General features: G+C 50.0%; 1 protein-coding gene across 4 annotated transcripts in view; it reads left to right on the top strand.

Moving 5' to 3' along the window:
- The window catches only part of SYN3 (synapsin III), a 387,951-nt gene that overhangs the window by 304,647 nt on the left and 60,746 nt on the right, over positions 1 to 22,558 (top strand). For all 4 annotated transcript variants that reach the window (XM_029597328.1, XM_029597325.1, XM_029597326.1 and 1 more), the window contains exon 8: positions 20,996 to 21,058. In XM_029597328.1, the coding sequence (XP_029453188.1) occupies positions 20,996 to 21,058 (63 nt within the window). The remainder of the gene's footprint in view (positions 1 to 20,995; positions 21,059 to 22,558) is intronic.

Below are 22,558 nucleotides of genomic sequence, written 5' to 3'. Positions count from 1 at the left end.
CATCCTGCACAGATGCAATACTCCTGTTAGCAGAGGCCACATGGGGGCGCTGTAACCCAGCAGGGATACCTCCTCTCATCCTGCACACATGCAATACTCCTGTTAGCAGAGGCCACATGGGGGCGCTATAACCCAGCAGGGATGCTCCTCTCATTCTGCACAGATGCAATACTCCTGTTAGCAGAGGCCACATGGGGGCGCTATAACCCAGCAGGGATACCTCCTCTCATCCTGCACAGATGCAATACTCCTGTTAGCAGAGGCCACATGGGGGCGCTATAACCCAGCAGGGATACCTCCTCTCATCCTGCACAGATGCAATACTCCTGTTAGCAGAGGCCACATGGGGGCGCTATAACCCAGCAGGGATACCTCCTCTCATCCTGCACAGATGCAATACTCCTGTTAGCAGAGGCCACATGGGGGCACTATAACCAAGCAGGGATACCTCCTCTCATCCTGCACAGATGCAATACTCCTGTTAGCAGAGGCCACATGGGGGCGCTGTAACCCAGCAGGGATACCTCCTCTCATCCTGCACAGATGCAATACTCCTGTTAGCAGAGGCCACATGGGGGCGCTATAACCCAGCAGGGATACCTCCTCTCATCCTGCACAGATGCAATACTCCTGTTAGCAGAGGCCACATGGGGGCGCTATAAACCCAGCAGGGATACCTCCTCTCATCCTGCACAGATGCAATACTCCTGTTAGCAGAGGCCACATGGGGGCGCTATAACCCAGCAGGGATACCTCCTCTCATCCTGCACAGATGCAATACTCCTGTTAGCAGAGGCCACATGGGGGCGCTATAACCAAGCAGGGATACCTCCTCTCATCCTGCACAGATGCAATACTCCTGTTAGCAGAGGCCACATGGGGGCGCTATAACCCAGCAGGGATACCTCCTCTCATCCTGCACAGATGCAATACTCCTGTTAGCAGAGGCCACATGGGGGCGCTATAACCCAGCAGGGATACCTCCTCTCATCCTGTACAGATGCAATACTCCTGTTAGCAGAGCCCACAAGGGGGCGCTATAACCCAGCAGGGATGCTCCTCTCATCCTGCACAGATGCAATACTCCTGTTAGCAGAGCCCACATGGGGTTCGGGGAGCCCTGGTTTAAAGCAGACGTCCAGCCTCTCTCTGCCTCCTTACAGCAGATTTACCCGGATATAACCAGGTTTAAGCTGGATAAATCTTGCTCATTCAAGGTTTCTTGGACAGGTCAATCCAGTCCTGCTTTTACTCCCCTGCATGCAGGGACTTATAGTTTTGTTTTGCTTAGGGACTGCAATAGGGAAAGCAGAATAAATCCCTGTGTGCAGTGGGGTAAAACCAAGACCGGATCAACCTGTCCTGAAAATCTGGAGCCAGTTGGCAACCCTAAGAGGGACACTCATCCCCTTCCCTTTCCCCACCGAAAATAAAATAAAAATCCAAGGAGCAATAAGGATGCATTTAGCTGTCTGCTGCATTGTTCCCTGTGCAAAGGTTCCCTGCTGTGGCCCTGGGTAATCTTGTGCGGTTTGACCTGCGTAACCCAGAAACATTCAACCAAGAGAGCAAGCTGTGCTCCCTTTCAGTTTGGCTTAATTTGAGGGGGCCTGCAAGGGTAGAGGCTTCTGAGCTAATGGAAGGGCGTTAATGTATCCTTCTTACCGCGGTTAAATCGTCTCGTGTTTTCATGAGGCACCGTGCCGGATAGTAAAAAGCCTCACTTAGGTTAAGATGTACAAACCCATTTCTGGGAGAACTGGCAATGCACCTTCATTATTTACAGATGAGAGAAAATGTGATTGGATGCTGAGTAGCTGGGGGGGCGGAGCTAGGTCCCTTTAAAGCCAGACTCCAGAGGGGTGGTGCCAGTGTGGAGAGAGCCTCTGAGACCACCTGTCTGTGGCCAGGAGGGTGAAGAGCTGCTCTTTCTTCAAACTCTACGGCTATCATTGGAGATACCATTTATTGTTTTATTCCTGGTGTGGCCTGGGCGCTCTCGGGGGCCTGGCTTGGGCTGCAGCGTTCTTTTCAATGGGGGGAAAGCATGTTTCAAGGGCATGTTTGTGGGAGGCACTGGGATCTCATTCTGCTCGGCAGAAAGAAGTCCACACCAAGCCTTCAGGTTCCCAACAGCTTTCCTTACATCCAAAACTCAAGGAAAGGAGCGCAAAGTTCAAACAAAACCATGGTCTTTACAAGCTATCCAAAAAGCAATGGGCAGGAAATCTACCATACAAGTCACTTCTAACAGATAGTCCAGAGTGAGCAGGAATTACAGGGGTTCCCCGCGTCGGTCCTGGGGGGCTGAGCTGACTCAGAGTAAGTGGGTGGCAGGCTTCTGCTTGCACTGAGCACTAGCCCACCATTTTCCAACCCAAGGTGTCAAACCAATAGAGTTCCCTGGAGATCCGTGCGGTGCTCATGGATCCAAGATGCGGCCACTGCTGGAAGATCTGAAAAGCATGCAAAGATCCCACAATCTGTCAGCTTGCAGGTAAGACGCCACAGATGGTGTAGATGAGTGTTAGGTTCTGTGAGGTTTTCTGCTAGGAGTTAGCTACCCGATGTACTCCGTAGGTGGAGTTATCAATCTGTTAGTGATTCGATGCCTAGTGGGCGGAGCAATCAGATAGTAGTTAGCAATCTGTTCAGATTCTGTTATGCTTGACTCCTAAAGAAGGAGGAGCTGGCAATCTGTAGTTGATCTGATGCTAGGAGTAGCAATCTGTGATGAATCTGATATAGTTGTGGGTGGATCCCTGGGCCGGTGACAGATAACAGAGCCCCCGGGAGGATGCCCCGAGAGGGACCACCGGCTAGGCTGGAGTATGGAGACAGACACACATTAGTTCTTTTATTAAAAGTTTATGAAACCACCAGAGGTGGCAGTAGTGAGCTGATATGCCCGGCAGGGCTGTAGTCCCTCAGGTACTGGAACAGCGATCCAGGATGGCTGAGCTGTTGAGAAACTGTAGAAAGTGAGTAGGCAGAGTAGGCAGAGTTCATGAACAGAACTAGATGACAAAACTCACGTAAGGTCTCGAGGAAGCTCAGGAACTGGAAAGGTTTAGGCCCTCGAGGAGCGAGTACCGGTTCCTATCTGTAATCTGAAAGTAAAGAAATAGAGCGAGGCCCCTGAGGAGCGGGTACCCCTGGTAAGTCCGAGGAGGCAGAGTAGCTTGGAGGAAACGTAGCCGAATCCGTATCCGAATCCTCTCCTTACTATCTCAGTTAGATAGTGAAATACAGACCTTTAAATATTGGAAGTGGATGACGTCATCTCAGGGGACGCCCCTGAGGTTCGCGCCCTTGCTGGTACTTCAGTCAGAGGCGCGCGCCCTAGGTCATCAGGCAAACATGGCGGATCTGCAGCGTCGAGCCGGTCCGGGGTTGCCGGGAAAAGACGGCATGGAGCCGTCCATCAGACCCGGAGGGAGTTGCCACAGAGGTAAAGAGGGCGGAGTGAGGGCGTCGAGCTGCGACAGGCGCAACAATGAGACAGCAAGGGAGCCTGAGTTATAGGAAAAGCTCTGGGGATCACTCTCAGAGGTCCTGCAGGCACTCCTTCCACCTCTCCAAGCTTGAGGCAAAAGTCAGGACTCCTCTAGAGGGCCCGATAGGCTCAGCCATGGAACTAGTGCAGTGCCATCTGGGATTTAGAGGGGGGCTTCACACCTATCCCAAATGATTTTGGAAATACTTTTCTTGGCTTTAGCAGCATCTGCCAGTCCCACCCCTGCCCAGGGTAGCAGAGCTGGAGAGCCTTCTCTTCGGAGATGCACATCCAGCATTGCTGGTGGGCCGGTGGCGGCCGCCACTGAAGCAGCAGGCCACTTCCCTGGGCTTAAGCTGGACCCCCTGTGCCGCACTGCGCAGCTTATGCAGCCCGACTGTCACCTGCTACAGACTCTTCCTGTGCCAAGGTTCAGCCTGCTGTGCAGTCCTCCCTCCACCAGGGGTCCTCAGCAAACCTTGCTGCTCACTCCTCTCTGATCAGACTCCGCCCAAGCCTCAGCCCTACTTAAGCCAGCCTGTCCAGTACCTCAGTGCCACTTCACTGAGTCACCTCGGCTCTGTGACCTGGCCATGGCTTCCTTGCTATCCCTGCTTAGCCTCGTGGCCTCCTACCTAGCTGCCTCCAGGCTCTCCGTGTTTTTGGTTCTGTCTTTTCCTTGCCCTGTTGCTCTTCCTTGTTTCCTGTTTGTCCTGTCCTTGTTCTGCCCCTGCCCTTGTCTGCTCCTCGTCCTGCCCAGTATAGTTCGTTCCCTGTCTGTTTCCCTGGCCTTACCCTTGTCCGTGGTCCAGGCTCCAGCCTGTGCTCTGTCCACAGTCCTGCACTGCCAGTGCCAGCCAGCACCTGGATCCGGCTCTCAGCCGCTGCCTGCGTCCAGTTCCCAGTCTAGCCAGGTCCTACCGACCTCCACCGGCTGGGGGCTGGCCAGGCAGATGTGCACCAGCTCAGCAACGAGGTCCTGCACCTCTCCTGCGGGGGTGGGAGCACGACACTGACCACAGGCTCACTCCAGTCCTGCAAACACCTTCATAGACTTGATTTCTTATCGGCACAGCTGTCTCCTCCTCCTCCTCGGTTGCTGTCAGATGAGCCGACCACCCGGGGCTTTTCTCCTTTTCTTTCCTCTCTCCCTCCCCCAGTTTAGCCGAAATATTACAGCATTTGATTTTGGCCCAAGACCTAAGGCCCTCTCCAGAAAGCGTGGATCCTGAACCTGGCCACTAGCCCCTGAGCGATGGCAGACTCTAGTCCTAGTGCACCATCTCCACCCCAGCGGGTGATTAATGGTGGTTTAAGAGGTCAAGAGAAAGCCTTTCTACTCCTTCCAGGCCCCGGCCCTGTCTTCTCCTCCCTCCCATGCTGATTCCCAGTCTCTCGTTTTCTCTTAGTCTTTATGCTAATTTTCTGCTCTCTTCCTGCTCCCTCTCCCGCCCTGCCGCGCCTTTCAGTCCATCGGGCTCGCGTGGTGTTTTCCAAGGAGCAGGAAGTGGTGCGCCACGGCGCCTTCGTGGCACTGGAGAGGAGGTGAAGCGTTCCGGCTGCACTGGGCCAGGCGGCGGAAGGATACCGAGGGCCTTTCCGCTTTAACCCCAGACCCAGACCCTCGCCGGCGCTGGTTGCACTTGCCTCGCTTGCATGGGGGCAGCCCCTCCAGAAAGGGGCATTTCTTCGGTCCGCGCTCCTCTACTCCAATCCTATTTTGCTCTCTCTAATGGAAAACCAAATATTTTCAAGCCCCACGCCCTGTGTATAAACTTCACCAAAAATGCACCTCAGCAACCTGCATAAACCCCACAACCGCACCCTTCCTTCGTGGCTCTTGCCTGTTTCTTTTTCTCTTTGGGTCAGAGATCGCGCGCACGCTTTCCTGGTACAGCACCGCGTTCGGCTCGTCCGTGCAGATTCTCGTGAGAGGTAGGAAAGCGGCAGCGACCTCAGGACCCTCTGATAGCCCCCTAGATAGCCTTGGAAACAGGCATGGCTACAGGACACCATAATCTCAGGGGGTGGGCAACTGGTTTCCAGGATACCCACGCTGAATATTCATGAGAAGCATTTGCATATTCATTGCGACTCTCATCCTGGATACCCGACCGGCTTGTGGCATTCAAGGACTGGCGTTGCCTACCCCTGCCAGATCTCATCGTTAGGAATCAATAAATGAAGCATTTATTGATTTTCATCCTTTCGGAGGGGGAAATGAGCAATACTGGGAAGCTTAGAATAAACTCCATGGCGGTTTCTACCCTCGGGATTTGCCCCAGTAAAGAAAGGAGACCCCCGACAGTAGCTTTGCAGAGAGCTCTGTGTCTGGGCCTAGTTTTGTGTAATCAGGATAGGCGCATGGTTCCGTTCTCTGTCCTTCCCCTGTCCCCAGGGCTGCCCCCGCATTGTGTGGATGAAAGGAAGCCCATGTGCCCACGTGAAGGCCAGACAAGGATCAAAGGGCTCATTTCCACGGCTGAAACATGTGCCCGCCTCATGGGCTCATTTGCTCAAGCCACTTTGCTCCTTTTCCCACGGTTTTTAAGAGCTGCTGCTGCTGCTTGGATTTCATTAGGTGCCTTTTCCAAATCGGAGCTCGAGGCGAATTGCAGTCCAGGTACTGTGCTTATGTGCACATAGACAGAAGATGCCAGGGCTGCCTGCCGGCCTCCCTGGGTCCTCAGCCCAGCGGTTCCCTCGTGCGGCTCCCCGGGCCGTGGCGAGCGCTGCGCGTGCAGTGACGCAGTGTGACCGGGCAAAGAGCTGCGCGGCGAGCCGACACCGCTGCTCGTGGTAAAGCGAGGTATCGCCGAGGCAGTACTAAAACAGCCCTTTCAGAGGATGTCTCGCAGGAAAACGTGAGCCTGTCCAGTAAGATGGGAGGGAGCGTGGAAGACAGACTGTGTAATGTATTCCTCTCGGGCAGGGCACCAGTAAAGGGAGAGCCCCTGCTGGAAAGACTGGAGAATAACAAATATGGTGCTTTTTTTTTTTTTTACTTTTCTGGAGAAATTGAAGTCACGGACAAGCTTTGATCCTCCTTGAGTAAAAGGAGATGTTTTTATTAGGCTTCGATGGTAGGGGTTTCATAGCCCAGTGTAGTGCTCAGTGTGCTGCGGCAGTCAAATAAGCAATAGAATGTTGGGGATTATTAGGAAGGGAATGGTGAATAAAACGGAAAATGTCATAATGCCTCTGTATCGCTCCATGGTGAGACCGCACCTTGAATACTGTGTACAATTCTGGTCACCGCATCTCAAAAAAGATATAATTGTGATGGAGAAGGTACAGAGAAGGGCAACCAAAATGATAAGGGGAATGGAACAACTCCCCTATGAGGAAAGACTAAAGAGGTTAGGACTTTTCAGCTTAAGAACATAAGAAATTGCCATGCTGGGTCAGACCAAGGGTCCATCAAGCCCAGCATCCTGTTTCCAACAAAGGCCAAACCAGGCCACAAGAACCTGGCAATTACCCAAACACCTAGAAGATCCCATGCTACTGATGCAATTAATAGCAGTGACTATTCCCTAAGTAAACTTGATTAATAGCAGTTAATGGACTTCTCTTCCAAGAACTTATCCAAACCCTTTTTGAACCCAGCTACACTAACTGCACTAACCACATCCTCTGGCAACAAATTCCAGAGATTTATTGTGCGTTGAGTGAAAAAGAATTTTCTCCGATTAGTCTTAAATGTGCTACTTGCTAACTTCATGGAGTGCCCCCTAGTCCTTCTATTATTCGAAAGTGTAAATAACCGAGTCACATCTACTCGTTCAAGACCTCTCATGATCTTAAAGACCTCTATCATATCCCCCCTCAGCCGTCTCTTCTCCAAGCTGAACAGCCCTAACCTCTTCAGCCTTTCCTCATAGGGGAGCTGTTCCATTCCCTTTATCATTTTGGTTGCCCTTCTCTGTACCTTCTCCATTGCAACTATATCTTTTTTGAGATACGGCGACCAGAATTGTACACAGTATTCAAGGTGCGGTCTCACCATGGAGCGATACAGAGGCATTATGACATTTTCCGTTTTATTCACCATTCCCTTCCTAATAATTCCTAACATTTTATTTGCTTTTTTGACTGCTGCAGCACACTGAGCTGACGATTTCAATGTGTTATCCACTATGATGCCTAGATCTCTTTCTTGGAGAAGAGACGGCTGAGGGGGGATATGATAGAGGTGTTTAAGATCATGAGAGGTCTAGAACGGGTAGATGTGACTCGGTTATTTACTCTTTCGGATAATAGAAGGACTAGGGGGCACTCCATGAAGTTCTCTGTCAGGCTCTTTGCTCATTTCCAAGGGAAGTCTGTTTGGATGCTGCAGGGTCAGGGAATCGCGGGCTCTGCTAGCATCGAGGAGGCGTGGGCTGCTGGTGGTTAGCAGATGATAGAAAAGTAGTCTGCATTGTGGATTTTCTCCCACTTGCCGCCTCCCTGTTTTCCTGTAAGAGTCCCACCGATGATTAAGACTTCTTAAAGCAACAGCCGCACCACCTGTTGACAACGGTCTGGACTGTGTCCAGAGGGGCTGCTTATGAGCTCTCTCTGTGGTTCTGGAGTGCTCACCTGAGACTTAGAAACCACCTGCAGCCGCTCCCTGGACTAAGACAGGATGAGTGTCTGCTTCTCCCTCCCGTCTGTATTTGGAGCAGGTCCTGAGAGCGCCCAGGAGTGGGTGGCAGGTTCTCCAGCAGTTGCTGAAGAAGAGGACCCTGAGAGGGAGGGGCGTGCAGTACTGCAGGGGGACCGTGCAAGGTCACCAGCAGCCTCTTTGGGTTGACCTGGATGCCGAGATGGCCACACTTCTGCAGAACTGGATTTGAATGCTGAACATTCCTGCTTCTTCCATACTGACCCTCCTGAATTGCTCACAGTTTTTTCCATACAGCTAAGCACCCTTGATGCCTCGTGAGAGCAGCGACAGCAGGGTGCAGAGCGGTGGCACCAGCTGCGCCCTGTGCCGGAGATGGGCAGGAACTGCATCAGCCTGTACCCATTCTGCAAGCCAGCCAAAGCGGCCTGTACTAGCAGGGGGACTGATTATTTTACTAGAAACAGACTGGGGAATGGCCATAACCTCCTTCATGTCCCCAAACGAATTCAAGGCAAAGACCTCCCCGAGCAGCCCCAGTAAGGTTTGGGGATACCCGGGGATAACTGGATGCGTCTCTCCTCAGGCACATTTCCCCTTCTTTATCATTCCTGTGCTGCGTTTAACATAAAGAAATGTAGAATTAACACAGCAGTTAGCTGGGACGTTTTTTTTTCTTGTGGCCACAGCCCAGCCTTTGAATCTTTTGTCTGCAGTCACTTCCTGTCTGCTCTTCCCACCAGGCTGAGATTTATCAGGTGGGTGCCAGACAGCAGCTGCTCTGCAGAGCTTAACCAAGCCCAGAGCAGCTCTTCCAAAATGTCAGCATGCACCTTCCTGAATTCATGACGCATAAACCAGACAAGAAGCCCATCGGTGCACTTCAGGAAGCACTGGCATGCACCGTCTCTGCACACGTTTGGTCGAGTTTGCTGAAGGCTTCCTGTAACTTTCTGCCGTTCTGCTAAACATAGAAACATAGAAATGACGGCAGAAGAAGACCAGTCGGTCCATCCAGTCTGCCCAGCAAGCCTTACACTTATTTTTCTCATACTTAACTGTTTCTCTTGGCTCTTAGTAGCCTTATGTTCTAATTCCCTTTCACCCCCACTATTAATGTAGAGAGCAGTGATGGAGCTGCTTCCAAGTGAAATATTAAGTTTGATTAGTTGGGTAAGCGGCAGCATAGCTCTCTGCCATGAAGCAGAGGGCAATGCTGGATATGTGTGAAGTATTAGTTTTTCTTCTCCCCTGTCGTTGAAGCAGGGAGCTATGCTGGATATGCATTGAAAGTGAAGCATGCCTTGAAAGTCACATTAACTATCATCAAATATTGAAAAGCCTAATAATTGGTAATACCTATAGCCCATGAACCCATCCCTGTTTTTTTCTTTTTTTTTTTTTTAATTGGGAGATGGCAGCCCTTCATCCTTCTGCTCCGTGAAGGTGGACACCTACCACCGGCCACTGGCATCCCGCTCCGTGAATGCCTCTGTGGCTACTGCCGCTCCTCTGCCAACACTCTTAGATTTAACAGAAACCTATTTAGGAAAGTAATAGAGGAGGTTCTACTTGTCTAATTATCACAGTGTGGAAGAGCTGGTCCAGGAGCTGCAGGGCAGTCGTGTTCCAGATTCAGGAGTTTGATTTTAGGATAAAAGGCAAACGGTGCTGGTATCCTGCTTACCCTCCCCTACAGGGTCCTCAGCACTCTGCTCTTTTCTTCAGCAGCCGTCAACCATCATTTATTTATTTATTTATTTATTTATTTATTATTTATTTTTAATTTTTATATACCGACATTCTTACATCCGATGTAAATCATACCGGTTTACATTAAACAGAATAGCAGGAAATAAATTTCCATAGTCTAATACAATGAACATTTCTAATTAAAATTGTTAACAAGCAAAAAGAAAAGGTAAAGAATTGGAATAAAGGTTAAATTACAGAAAAATAAAAAAAATTTTTAGAAGCACAAGGGGTGCACAAAGGGGAGAGCCTGATGGTGAGGCGCTCTTCAACCATCGCCGGGGCTCCCAGTGACGTCAGGGGGGGGGGGCATGGTCACACATCGCATCGCAGTCATTCATTTCCCTCACCTCCTGCTGTTGGTTCCGTATCTTTTTTCCCCCTGCCATTCAGTTTGCTGTTCAGTTCTCGCGGGGGCCCAGGATGGGAGGGTGGCCTCCCCGCTCATGAGGCAGAGGCTTCCTGTTACCAGGGAAACCCGCGCAGAGGGCGCAGTGATGCTGGCTCCGTCAGCGCGCGAGAGCCACTGAAGGCCCTGCACTCTTTCTTTTCTTCATCTTATGTGCTGCAACCAGACAGAGCCCATGCTGCAGGAGCAGAGAAACAGTGGCGATTTAGACTTCGGCAATGGTAGCGACACTTCAATAAGAATTCTATAAGAATTCTTATAGAAGTGTCCCAAGCACATAAGAAGTTGCCATGCTGGGTGAGACCGAGGGTCCATCAAGCCCAGCATCCTGTTTCCATCCGTGGCCAATCCAGCTTACAAGTACACTAGCAGTGGCTAGTCCCTCAGTCAGCTTGATTAATAGCAGTTTATGGACGTCTCCGGGAACTTATCCAAACCTTTTTTAAACCCAGCTAAGCTAACTGCCTTAACCACATCCTCTGGCAATGAATTCCAGAACTTAATTGTGCGTTGAGTGAAAAAGAATTTTCTCTGATTTGTTTCAAATGTGCTGCTTGCTAACTTCATGGAGTGCCCCCTAGTCCTTCTAATATCTGAAAGAGTAAATAACCGATTCACATTTACCCGCTCTAGACCTCTCATGATTTTAAACACCTCTATCCTATCCCTCCTCAGTCGTCTCTTCTCCAAGCTGAAAAGTACTAACCTCTTTAGTCTTTCCTCATAGGGGAGCTGTTCCATTCCCCTTTATCATTTTGGTTGCCCTTCTCTGTACCTTCTCCATCACAATTATAACTTTTTTGAGATGCGGCGACCAGAATTGTACACAGTAGTATTCAAGGTGCGGTCTCACCATGGAGCGATACAGAGGCATTATGACATTTTCCGTTTTATTCACCATTCCCTTCCTAATAATTCCCAACATTCTGTTTGCTTTTTTGACTGCCGCAGCCCACTGAGCTGACGATTTCAATGTGTTATCCTCTAACACCTAGATCTTTTTCCTGGATAGTAGCTCCTAATATGGAACCTAACATCGTGTAAGTACAGCAAGGATTATTTTTCCCTATATGCATCACCTTGCACTTGTCCACATTAAATTTAATCTGCTATTTGGATGCCCAATCTTCCAGTCTCACAAGGTCTTCCTGCAATTTATCACAATCTGCTTGTGATTTAACTACTCTGAACAATTTTGTGTCATCTGCAAATTTGATAACCTCACTCGTCGTATTTCTTTCCAGATCATTTATAAATATATTGAAAAGCACCGGTCCAAGTACAGATCCCTGAGGAACTCCACTGTTTACCCTTTTCCATTGAGAAAATTGCCCATTTAATCCTACTCTCTGTTTCCTGTCTTTTAACCAGTTTGTAATCCACGAAAGGACATCGCATCCTATCCCATGACTTTTTAGTTTTCGTAGAAGCCTCTCATGAGGGACTTTGTCAAACGCCTTCTGAAAATCCAAATACACTACAACTACTGGTTCACCTTTATCCACATGTTTATTAACCTCTTTAAAAAAATGTAGTGGATTTGTGAGGCAAGACTTCCCTTGGGTAAATCCATGCTGGTTGTCTCCCATTAACCATGTCTATCTATATGTTCTTTGATTTTGTTCTTTAGAATATTTTCCATGATTTTTCCTGGCACTGAACTCAGATTCACCGGTCTATAGTTTGCCAGATCACCCCTGGAGACCATTTTAAATATTGGGGTTATATTGGCCACCCTCCAGTCTTCAGGTACAATGGTCGATTTTAATGATAGGTTACAAATTACTTGTAATATGTCTGAAACTTCATTTTTTAGTTCTTTCAGAGCCCTAGGATGCATACCATCTTGTCCAAGTGTTTTGCTACTCTTTAGTTTGTCAATGTGGCCTACTACATCTTCCAGATTCACCATGATATGAGTCAGTTCATCTGAATTGTCACCCTTGAACTGTTTACAGAATGGGTATCTACCCAACAACTTCATTAATAACCACCGAAGCAAAGAATTTATTTAATCTTTCCACGATGGCCTTATCTTGTCTAAGAGCCCGTTTAACCCCTTGATCATCCAATGGTTCAACCGAATCCCTTGCAGGCTTCCTGCTTCGGATATATTTTTTAAAGTTTTTATTGTGAGTTTTTTGCCTCTAAGGCCATCTTCTTTTCAAATTCTCTCTTAACCTGTCTTATCAATATTATACATCTAACTGTTAGTGTTAGTTAGTATGTGGGCCGAGGTGAGAGATGGTTCCGCCCACAGGGAGGAGCCCCGTGAGCCTCACCATCGGGAGGCGAGGTCTCAGCTGATGTCAGACACAATATCAGTCTAGAGTCTTTATTAAAGAGATAGAGTGGCACCTCCCGTGGAGCGGGGGATGCCAGAGAGGAGGTCTCAGAGACCCAGAGACACAGGGTCGGTGGAATGCGGGATACCCAGAAAGGATACCTCCGTAGAGTTGGCAATGGTCGTTTGTTTCTTAATGAATACCTTGAGAAATTAGTTTTAAAAACATACCAACACAGTGAAACCTGTCCGTGGACATAAAAGTTTTCTACCAATTGGTAACAAAGGGGATCGTATAACAACCACTTTTAAGGATGTTGGAAATTCTTTTCTGATATACGATAACAGCAAGCACTAGCTGAGCAACAAATCGAGCCTTGTCGCTATAGGTTGATAATATGAAAGAGCCCCTGATGCAGCCATAGGGCAAAACTTTGGCCAGAGTCGGGCACTTTCAATATTGTTTAATAAATTTCTTTCCAAGGCATCGGTCTAGCTTTTGTTTTCTTCACCTTTTTGGCCCTTCATAGGGACATTTGGTTTCATTATTTGGCATGGAAGCTTGGTAATGTGCATAACCCGGCCGAATGCGACTTATAAATATCCCCTGAATCTTCCTACTATCTCTGTGTATTGCTTTCAGTATTGATGACCAGGGGGTGGGGGAGGAGTGGGGGTATAACGGGGAAACAATCCAGACGAAACCAGTTTATTGGAGATTCTGCTATTTGTTCATTGTTCGGCAACATTTCCAGATGCTCGTAACTATTGTTGTTGTTCGGTGCTTGTGGTATTGGCATGCATCTTGCTGTTATCTTCATTTGCATATGTTTAATAAAATTTTCAATTACAAAAAAAAAAAAAAAAAGTGGCACGCAGTGCAGTCTTGTGTCAGCCTGGGCCGAGGGGAGCATCCAGGGTGAAAGGCGGGATGCAGTGTGAGGAAGGGAAGGGAGGACGTGAGAGAAGCAGGAGCAGAGGCAGCCTGGATCAGGAGAGCTCACTTGGGGGCATTAAAGCCGGGACGATGAATCTGAGAGTGCAAGGGACTGAGGCAGACATGGGGTGGAGGCAGTGTTAAAGAAGCTACTAGTAGGGGTGGCTGACCGATCGCCGCGGGTTTTTACATGCGAATAAAACTAAGATTCTTTGGGTGGCAAAGGGCTTTGATGGAAAGCACCAATGTTGGCAGATGGTTTGTCCCTTCCTGTCTAAACGGAAGTAGAACGTTTGGGAGTCTTTTTGGACTCTCAGTTGACTATGAAGCAGCAGCTTTGTCACGTGAGCACTAAAGAGTTTCGTAGCCCACGCTCTTCATGGTACTGTGATACAGGTCTGGTCCTCAGTCACCCGGATCATTCTGGGGCCTTGCACGTGGCTCTAGCTGAGAGGTCTCTGAAAGCCTCAGCTCGTTACTCCAGTGCCGAGAGACCTACATTGGCTCCCGATTAAGTGGAGGGTGAGACTTAGGTTAGAGTCTCTTGTGTTTAAGCTTTTGAAAAATGTACTAAGAGGTTTCATTGATTGGTGTATGCCAGAGCGGGCTTTAAGATCAGAGGGCACTTACAAGTGCACATGGGAGCAGACAAGAGGAAGGGATTTTCCTCCACAGCGGTGTCTGCCAGGACGACTTCCTGACCAAACAGTCTAGAAAAGCTCTGAAGGCTGGTCTTGAAGAAGCATTTGGAGGAGGTTTAAAAGTTTTAGTGTTTATTTAATTTAATTTCATATGTTTTATTGCTGCATTGTGATATTTCTAGGACAGTATCGTGGTAATCCGCGCCGGACAGATGTGAGGAAGTTGTGGAATACAAGTGTTTTCAGATAAACAAATAAATAAAACTCACAGGGCAGAAGGTTGAGATTTTGAGACGGGGAGGAGGACTTTGGGATGGTGTGAGACAACCACGTTTCAATCTATTCTAATTGTTCCTAAAGAAGGAAGTCATTGTTTTGCACTATTTGTAATCCTACACTCTAAGTCTGTCTTTTGGTTAAGCAATGAATCATTCAAACCCTGCCAAATCTCCGAGTAGGTAGGATGCCAAATAGTTTAGCTAGCCATGGGTGAAATGCCAGCTTTCATCAGATCGTTGGTAGGATGAGGAAGCTTTATACCAGATAAAAACATGACAGCAGCTCTATTTAATGAATGTGCACATTTCACAGTGTTCATTCGTAAGCTTGCTTTACTCTCCAGGTCTGCAGCAACTGCTCAGGGATCATCTCCCCTGGCCTTTAATCTGTCAATGCTCAGCAATAACCTTCCCTAGCCTTTACTGTCCCACTGCCCATTAATGGCCATCACTTGTCCTGTACTCCCTCACTGCTCAGTAATGGTCATTCCTTGTCCTGTACTCCCTCACTGCTCGGTAATGGTCATTCCTTGTCCTGGACACTCCCTCACTGCTCAGTAATGGTCATCCTTTGTCCTGTAGTCCCTCACTGCTCAGTAATGGTCATTCCTTGTCCTGCACTCCCTCACTGCTCGGTAATGGTCATCCCTTGTCCTGTAGTCCCTCACTGCTCAGTAATGGTCATTCCTTGTCCTGTAGTCCCTCAATGTTCGGTAATGGTCATTCCTTGTCCTGTAGTCCCTCACTGCTCAGTAATGGTCATTCCTTGTCCTGTACTCTCTCACTGCTCAGTAATGGTCATTCCTTGTCCTGTACTCCCTCACTGCTCAGTAATGGTCATTCCTTGTCCTGTACTCTCTCACTGCTCGGTAATGGTCATCCCTTGTCCTGTACTCTCTCACTGCTCGGTAATGGTCATTCCTTGTCCTGTACTCCCTCACTGCTCAGTAATGGTCATTCCTTGTCCTGTACTCCCTCACTGCTCAGTAATGGTCATTCCTTGTCCTGTACTCTCTCACTGCTCAGTAATGGTCATTCCTTGTCCTGTACTCTCTCACTGCTCGGTAATGGTCATCCCTTGTCCTGTACTCTCTCACTGCTCGGTAATGGTCATCCCTTGTCCTGTACTCTCTCACTGCTCAGTAATGGTCATCCCTTGTCTTGGACACTCCCTCACTGCTCGGTAATGGTCATTCCTTGTCCTGTACTCCCTCACTGCTCAGCGATGACCATCCTCTCTCCTATACTCTCATGCTGCTCACCAGTTATCACTTCCAGACCTTCTTGAATGCCCCTCTTATCACTGGGGGGTGCACAGAGTGTTTTCATAATGCGGCCAGAGATCATATTGTTTTCATAGACTAATTTTCAGGTCGTTCCTCGTCTGTTCCGAGGCGGTGCGGGTGTGGTCCTGGGCCTTGTCGCAGGGGATGTTGCTGTGTGCGTCGTACCTGCCGGGGACTCTGAATGTGCTGGTGGATCGGCTGCGCCCCTCCTTTCAGCCGCACGAATGGTCTCTCAATCCGAGGATAGCGGCCAGCATCGTCCGCCAGTGGGGTTTGTTGGAGAAGATAAAGAGAAGAAGGGTGTGACCTTAGAGCACGCATGTCATCCCTGACTCTCGGTGTGAGGGGAGTGCAGACAGGTGGCACCAGGGTAAGATCTGTAAGGCTCACGGCTGAACAGTGCCTGGAAGCCTCGCAAGTTTTGTACCTGATTGAAGAGTTATACGCTGACAGAACTTTATTTTGATTTATATGTTCCCCTGGTCACTGGAAACACAGACATGGGGGCACGACAGTACCACAAGCAAGGCGGTGTGACCAGCAGGTCCCAGCAGAGCAGAGTTACTGCGTTACATAAGCTGCAAGGCTGAAGCTCTCGCCACCACTCTATAAAATGAATTCTTATTCTGTTTTAGGTTTTATGGTTTCCAGGGGCTATTTTTAATCCCATCACATTTTTTTCGATGGAGTAAAAAGAACATTTTTCCAAAAACATACACCAGGATAAATATTCCGTCCTATTTATTTTCAGTATCTATAAATACTTCCACGCATAAATCTTGCATGAAAGGTGAACGAGGACTCCTTAAAGTGGGCTGTGGTTCAAGCTGTCTGTCCAGATTGACTTTTCCATAGAAGAGAGTCCTTGTGAAAACGTGAAGCTCTGATTCCAGAGCTGAGCCTGCGGCCGCTCAGGAGGTTTCACCTCGCTGCCCGTGCACGGTCAGCTAAGAAGAAAGCTGTTATGACTGGGGTAGTGGACCCTTGGGCCGGCCGTGCGGAGAGGTGATAGAACGTGAAGTGGACTCCGCAGAGATGGAATGGCCGGGAGGCGGCACGGAGCCGGGAGACCGAGCAGGAACTTCGCCCTGGAAGTCCGAGGTCCCCCCCGGGAGGAGCCCGTGAGGACCCGGACCGCTGGGACATAGGAGAGGTCTCCCGGGACGACGGGTCAGCAGCGTGAAGACGGTCCAAGTACAGGGCAGGCGGCAGACAAGGAACACCAACAGACGAACCAGAGTCAGGAGCAAGGAAGACAGTCCGAAGGCAAGGCTGGAACTGGGACGGAGAACTGGAGCAGGAGCGGAGGCTGGCTCAGGAACGGAAGCTGGATCAAGGCTGGAGCAGGAACGAAGGCAGGATCAAAGCTGAAGCAGGAACGGAACAGCAACTAGCTACTCAGTATTGCAAGGCGATCCTCTGGAGCAGGGCCAGGGTTTAAATACCCTGCCGGCGTCTGAAGTCAGTCCGGGGGCCGGCCGAGATTTCCCGCGCCTGCAGCTTTAAGAGCTGTCTCTTCGCATGCGCGTGTACTTCGTGGGCGGGGTCAGGCCAGAGAGCTCGACGGCGTCTCCCTCGTGGAGACGCCACAGCAGGGAAAGGCCTGTACAGGCCTGGAACGGCGCCAGGGAGGCCGGCTGGACCTCGGCGTCAGCAGCGGAGGTAAGAGCCCGGTCGTGGGAGTCGCGACCAGGATCGTAACAGTACCCCCCGTTATGCCCCCTCCCAGGAAGACCAGGTTTCCCAGGGTGGTCCTGATGGAACTGTAGAAGAAGCGATTTGTCCAGGATGTTGCGAGCATGTTCCCAGGTATTATCCTCAGGACCGCATCCCTTTCATGAGAGAAGATACTCCCATCTACGATGAGAAAAGCGAACATCCAGTACCTCACGTACCTGATTGATCGTGTCTGTGGTAGAGGGTGTCTCCGAGGATTCAGGTATGTTACGATGAAACTTTGAGAGAATTACTGGTTTGAGAAGGGAAGCATGGAATACATTATGAATTCTTAGTGTAGAGGGTAACCGAAGTCGGTAAGCTACTGCGCCCAATCTCTCCGCTATCCTGAATGGTCCAAAGTACTTGGGTGCCAAACGTTTGGAGGGCAGGTGTAGGTGAATGTTCTTGGTGCTTAGCCAAACCTTATCTCCAGGCAGAAAGACCGGAGCTGGCCGACATCGGCAGTCAGCAAACCGCTTTGCTGATGTTGCTGAGTGCTGAAGTTTCCTCTGGATCATGTTCCAGAGTTTGTGAAGTCGTTGATCCGTCATTTGGGCGGCTGGAGAAGGGACTGTTACTGGCAGTGGTAAAGGTATCTGAGGTTGTTTCTTATTTACCAGCAGAAAGGGAGATTGCACCGTGGCACAATGAGTATGGTTATTATAAGAGAACTCAGCCCATGGTAGCAGGGTTGCCCAGTTATCCTGAGTTTCATTGGCGAAGGTTCGTAAGAAGGTTTTCAGGGAACGATTGGTGTGTTCCACCTGTCCATTGCTCTGTGGGTGGAACGCCGTGGTGAGATCTAACTGAACCCCAAACGTCTTGCATAGAGCTCTCCAATATCTTGCGGTGAATTGTGGGCCTCTATCAGAAACTATATGTGACGGCAGGCCACGCGCTCGGAAGATGTGTTGCAGGAAGAGTTGAGCCAGTTCCGGAGCTGAGGGCAATTTCGGCAGAGCAACAAAGTGGGCCATCTTAGAAAACCGGTCCACTGTTACCCAGATTACAGTCTTTCCTTCTGAAAGAGGTAAGTCCACTACAAAGTCCGTGGCAAGGTGTGTCCAGGGTTCCACGGGAATGGGTAGAGGTTGAAGCAACCCCCACGGACAACCTGCTAGTGGTTTCTGTTTGTCACAGGTGGGACAGGAACTGACATAAAGGTTGACATCCTGCCTCATGCGAGGCCACCAGTAGTATTGTGTTGTCAAGAGATTCAAAGTTCGAGCCCTACCGGAGTGCCCGGCAGTGAGAGAGTCATGAGTCCATGACAATACTTTCCTTCTATGCCAGCGGGGTACCACCATCTTGTTTCCTGCTGAGACCGTAGTGCTGGCTATACTGACTCTTGCTGAGTCGAGAATGTATTGGGGAGAACTGTTCTCCTCTTCCAGCTCAGTGATGCAAGATAGCGCATCCGCTCGTACATTCTTTGTTGCTGGCCGGTAATGCAGGGAGAGAATGTCAGCGACCTTCACGGAGTCCGTTGGGAACTGTTTGGGTAGCAATGCGAACCTGATGTAGCATTGGTTCAAGAATCCACGACAGAATTTGGCTTCGCCAGAGTAGCGTGGCGGCACCGGCAGCTGTGGAGGTGCTGCTGATTCCAGGACGGGGACCACTGGATGTACCGGTGGAGCCTCCGGAGGCTGGGCATCCAGACGATTGGCTAGTCGTTCCATGGTGGCTGCCAGAACATCCAGGCAATGCTGCTGCTGTTGCAGATGTTGCACCATTCCTGGAATGGCCTGTAGTCCAGAAATGTCCGCCGGGTCCATGGCCTTGCAAACTGTTATGACTGGGGTAGTGGACCCTTGGGCCGGCCGTGCGGTGAGGTGATAGAACGTGAAGTGGACTCCGCAGAGATGGAATGGCCGGGAGGCGGCACGGAGCCGGGAGACCGAGCAGGAACTTCGCCCTGGAAGCCCGAGGTCCCCCGGGGAGGAGCCCGTGAGGACCCGGACCACTGGTGCTTAGGAGAGGTCTCCCGGGATGATGGGTCAGCAGCGTGAAGACGGTCCAAGTACAGGGCAGGCGGCAGACAAGGAACACCAACAGACGAACCAGAGTCAGGAGCAAGGAAGACAGTCCGAAGGCAAGGCTGGAACTGGGACGGAGAACTGGAGCAGGAGCGGAGGCTGGCTCAGGAACGGAAGCTGGATCAAGGCTGGAGCAGGAACGAAGGCAGGATCAAAGTTGAAGCATGAACAGAACAGCAACTAGCTACTCACACAGGAGTGAACCTCGATGCAAGGCGATCCTCTGGAGCAGGGCCAGGGTTTCAATACCCTGCCGGCGTCTGACGTCACTCCGGGGGCCGGCCGAGGTTTCCCGCGCCTGCAGCTTTAAGAGCTGCATCTTCGCGCGTGCACTTAGTGGCCAGGGCCAGGCCGGAGAGCTCGACGGCGTCTCCGCAGCGGGGAAAGGCCTGTACAGGCCTGGAACGGCGCCAGGGAGGCCGGCTGGACCTCGGAGTCAGCAATGGAGGTAAGAGCCCGGTCGCGGGACTGACCTTCAGAACAAAAGCAGGACTGACCTGGAAGGCAGGGAGCAGGGATGCGCCGTCACAAAGTGCCGCTCTCACACGTGATATCCTGCCTCTCATGTCTGCCTCAGAGCGGGTCCCCCTATCACAGCTGGGTGGCCAAACTGAATCAATATTGCAGGAAGGCGGGTTGGTACTCTTCCCTTGCTCACTTATAATGGTGCAACACCAGTTGTGACAGTGCGCGTGTGAGCTGAGTTTGCTTTCTCAGAGGCTTATGGCCTCCGGGTTCGTTGCATTTATCTGCAGTGTGTTGTTTTTTTTTTAACTTACTGTATAACATTAAGGTAGGGAAAAAGAAAGCAGTGCTGTAGCAGTAATGCTCTGCAGTCGTGCACCAGCTGGGTAAGAGGTGGTGGGACCTTACTTCTGGGTCAGAGGTCCGTTCCCTCTGCTGAGCTGAGGGCTGAAGTGATGTCCTATTTGTTTATTTATTTGCAGCTTCTCCTATACCGGCCGTATCGCAGCTCCGCGCCAGGTGCTTTGCAATATGAAGGGACACATTGCCAGTGCCTCTCAAGATGGCATCGGAGGGGCTGGCGATTACCACCCCTGGGAACTGTCCGGACTTAGCCCGGAGGCTCCAGAAATTTAGAGACATTTCCGGGTCTCCGGGCGGGACGCTAAAATCTCCGGGAGAGAGGGAGAGGGAGAACTCATAAAGGGAAACCCGAGGACTATATCTACACCTGTAAATAAATAAACAAATAGGACATTACAGCACTGTAAGAGCAGACTTTCAACCTCAGGGTGGGTGGGTAGGGCAGGGTTTCACTGGTCTGCCTGATGAATTGATGATCAATATTAAATATTGATTGAATAATAGTGATGAATTGGTGATTAAAACAATGATTATGAGTATATGAACGATAATTAATGATGGTGATAAATGACCACTGATTCAAAGGTTCCCAGGTAGGACAATTACCCATTGACTTTATATAACAAACTCTATAAATCCTGTGAAGTACCTAACGCTCCCCGTGCACAATGTTATCCCATCCTGACGCTTGTTCGAATTGTTCCTTGTGTCTTTCAGCTGACGACTCCCAACTTCCCCGTGGTGGTCAAGCTTGGACACGCTCATGCAGGCATGGGAAAGGTGAGATGACCAGCACGGCTCTCACCTGGCTTTCTTTCCGTGTCAGGCCTCTCAGCTACGAAAACGAATGATTTAGCACAAGTCTGAAACTCGGGAGAGGTGGCACCGGTCGCTCAAGGAGCCAGGCCTGGCTGATGTCCGGCTCGTGCATTCGGGATTCAGTTACCTTAAAGTGCAGAAAGAACCTGCCAGAAGTCGAGCTCGGATGAGGAGGGTGGGGCTCACTGGCTCTGAGCTCCCTGAGGTCCCCAGGAAGGGCACTGAAAGGGCAATAGGGGAAGGAGATTTGCAGGAGGGGAAAGGGAAGAGTGGGGGGTTAGGGGGGAAATCGAATGTATGTCTGCTGTCTGCTAAAAGTGAGTGCGGCCTGAAAGCTTCCACTGACTTTTAACCACTTTCAGGCCCATTCAGGCCGAGCGCACCGTTAGCCCCCGTTTGGACGCGCGTTTTCGACGCGCTATTACTACCCTTTATACAGCAAGGGGTAATAGCGCGTGGGAAAACGCGCGTCCAACCCTCCCCGAAACTAATAGCGCGCTCAACATGCAAATGCATATTGATGATCCTATTAGTTATTCCTGCGCAATACAGAAAGTAAAATGTGCAGCCAAGCTACACATTTTACGCTCAGAAATTAACGCCTGCCCAAAGGAAGGAGTTAATTTTGGCCGGCATCGGGAAAGTGCACAGAAAAGCAGAAAAAACTGCTTTACTGTACACCCTCCGACTTAATATCATAGCGATATTAAGTCGGAGGCCCCAAAAGTAAAAAAAAAAAAAAAAAAAATCTGCCCATGGCCCATGGGTTGGAAGACGGATGCTCAATTTTGCTGGCGTCCACTTTCCGAACCCGTGACTGTCAGCAGGTTCGACAACCGACGCCGGTAAAATTAAGCATCGGCTGTCAAACCTGGTGACAGTATGCAAATGAGGGCCTGCGGTAAAAAGGAGGCGCTAGGGATGTCCCTAGCGCTTCCTTTTTACCGCAGTGTCCCTAGCACTAGTGTCCCTAGCGCCTCCTTTTTACCGCAGGCCCTCATTTGCATACTGAATCGGGCGTGCAGGAGAGGGGCCTGGGCGCTCGCCTCGGAGCGCCGGCTCTCCCGCGGGGTTTACTGAATCGGCCTGTTTGAGAGGGACAGTTAGCAAGCAGAGCAATCGATGCAGGTAAATGTTTAATTGCCCAGGTCACTGGGTTTGAGAGGGCATTATGGAATGAGGCTGTGCATCCCTGGCCAATAATTAGCACCTGAGGAGGGGAAATTCAGAAGAGTTTTAGCCGGGTAATATCGAGAGCTGCTAATTGCCCTTCCCTTTTGAAATGTACCCACAGGCCTGCGAGCTTAAACATCCCGCTTTCTGTGTCTAGAAAGCGCCTTCTAACATTTCTAAGGAGCGTCACAGAAACTTCGTGAAACAAATCATCACAAATGTAAATTTTAAGAAGATTCATCCACCACAAAACCCTAATCACCTATAAAATATTGCAAAACAGAGGAA

This window comes from Rhinatrema bivittatum, chromosome 4 (assembly GCF_901001135.1).
Source record: "Rhinatrema bivittatum chromosome 4, aRhiBiv1.1, whole genome shotgun sequence".
In the NCBI taxonomy this organism is placed as follows: Eukaryota; Metazoa; Chordata; class Amphibia; order Gymnophiona; family Rhinatrematidae; genus Rhinatrema; species Rhinatrema bivittatum.
Note: the sequence above shows the minus strand (reverse complement) of the source record. Positions and strands in the feature narration are given on the sequence as shown.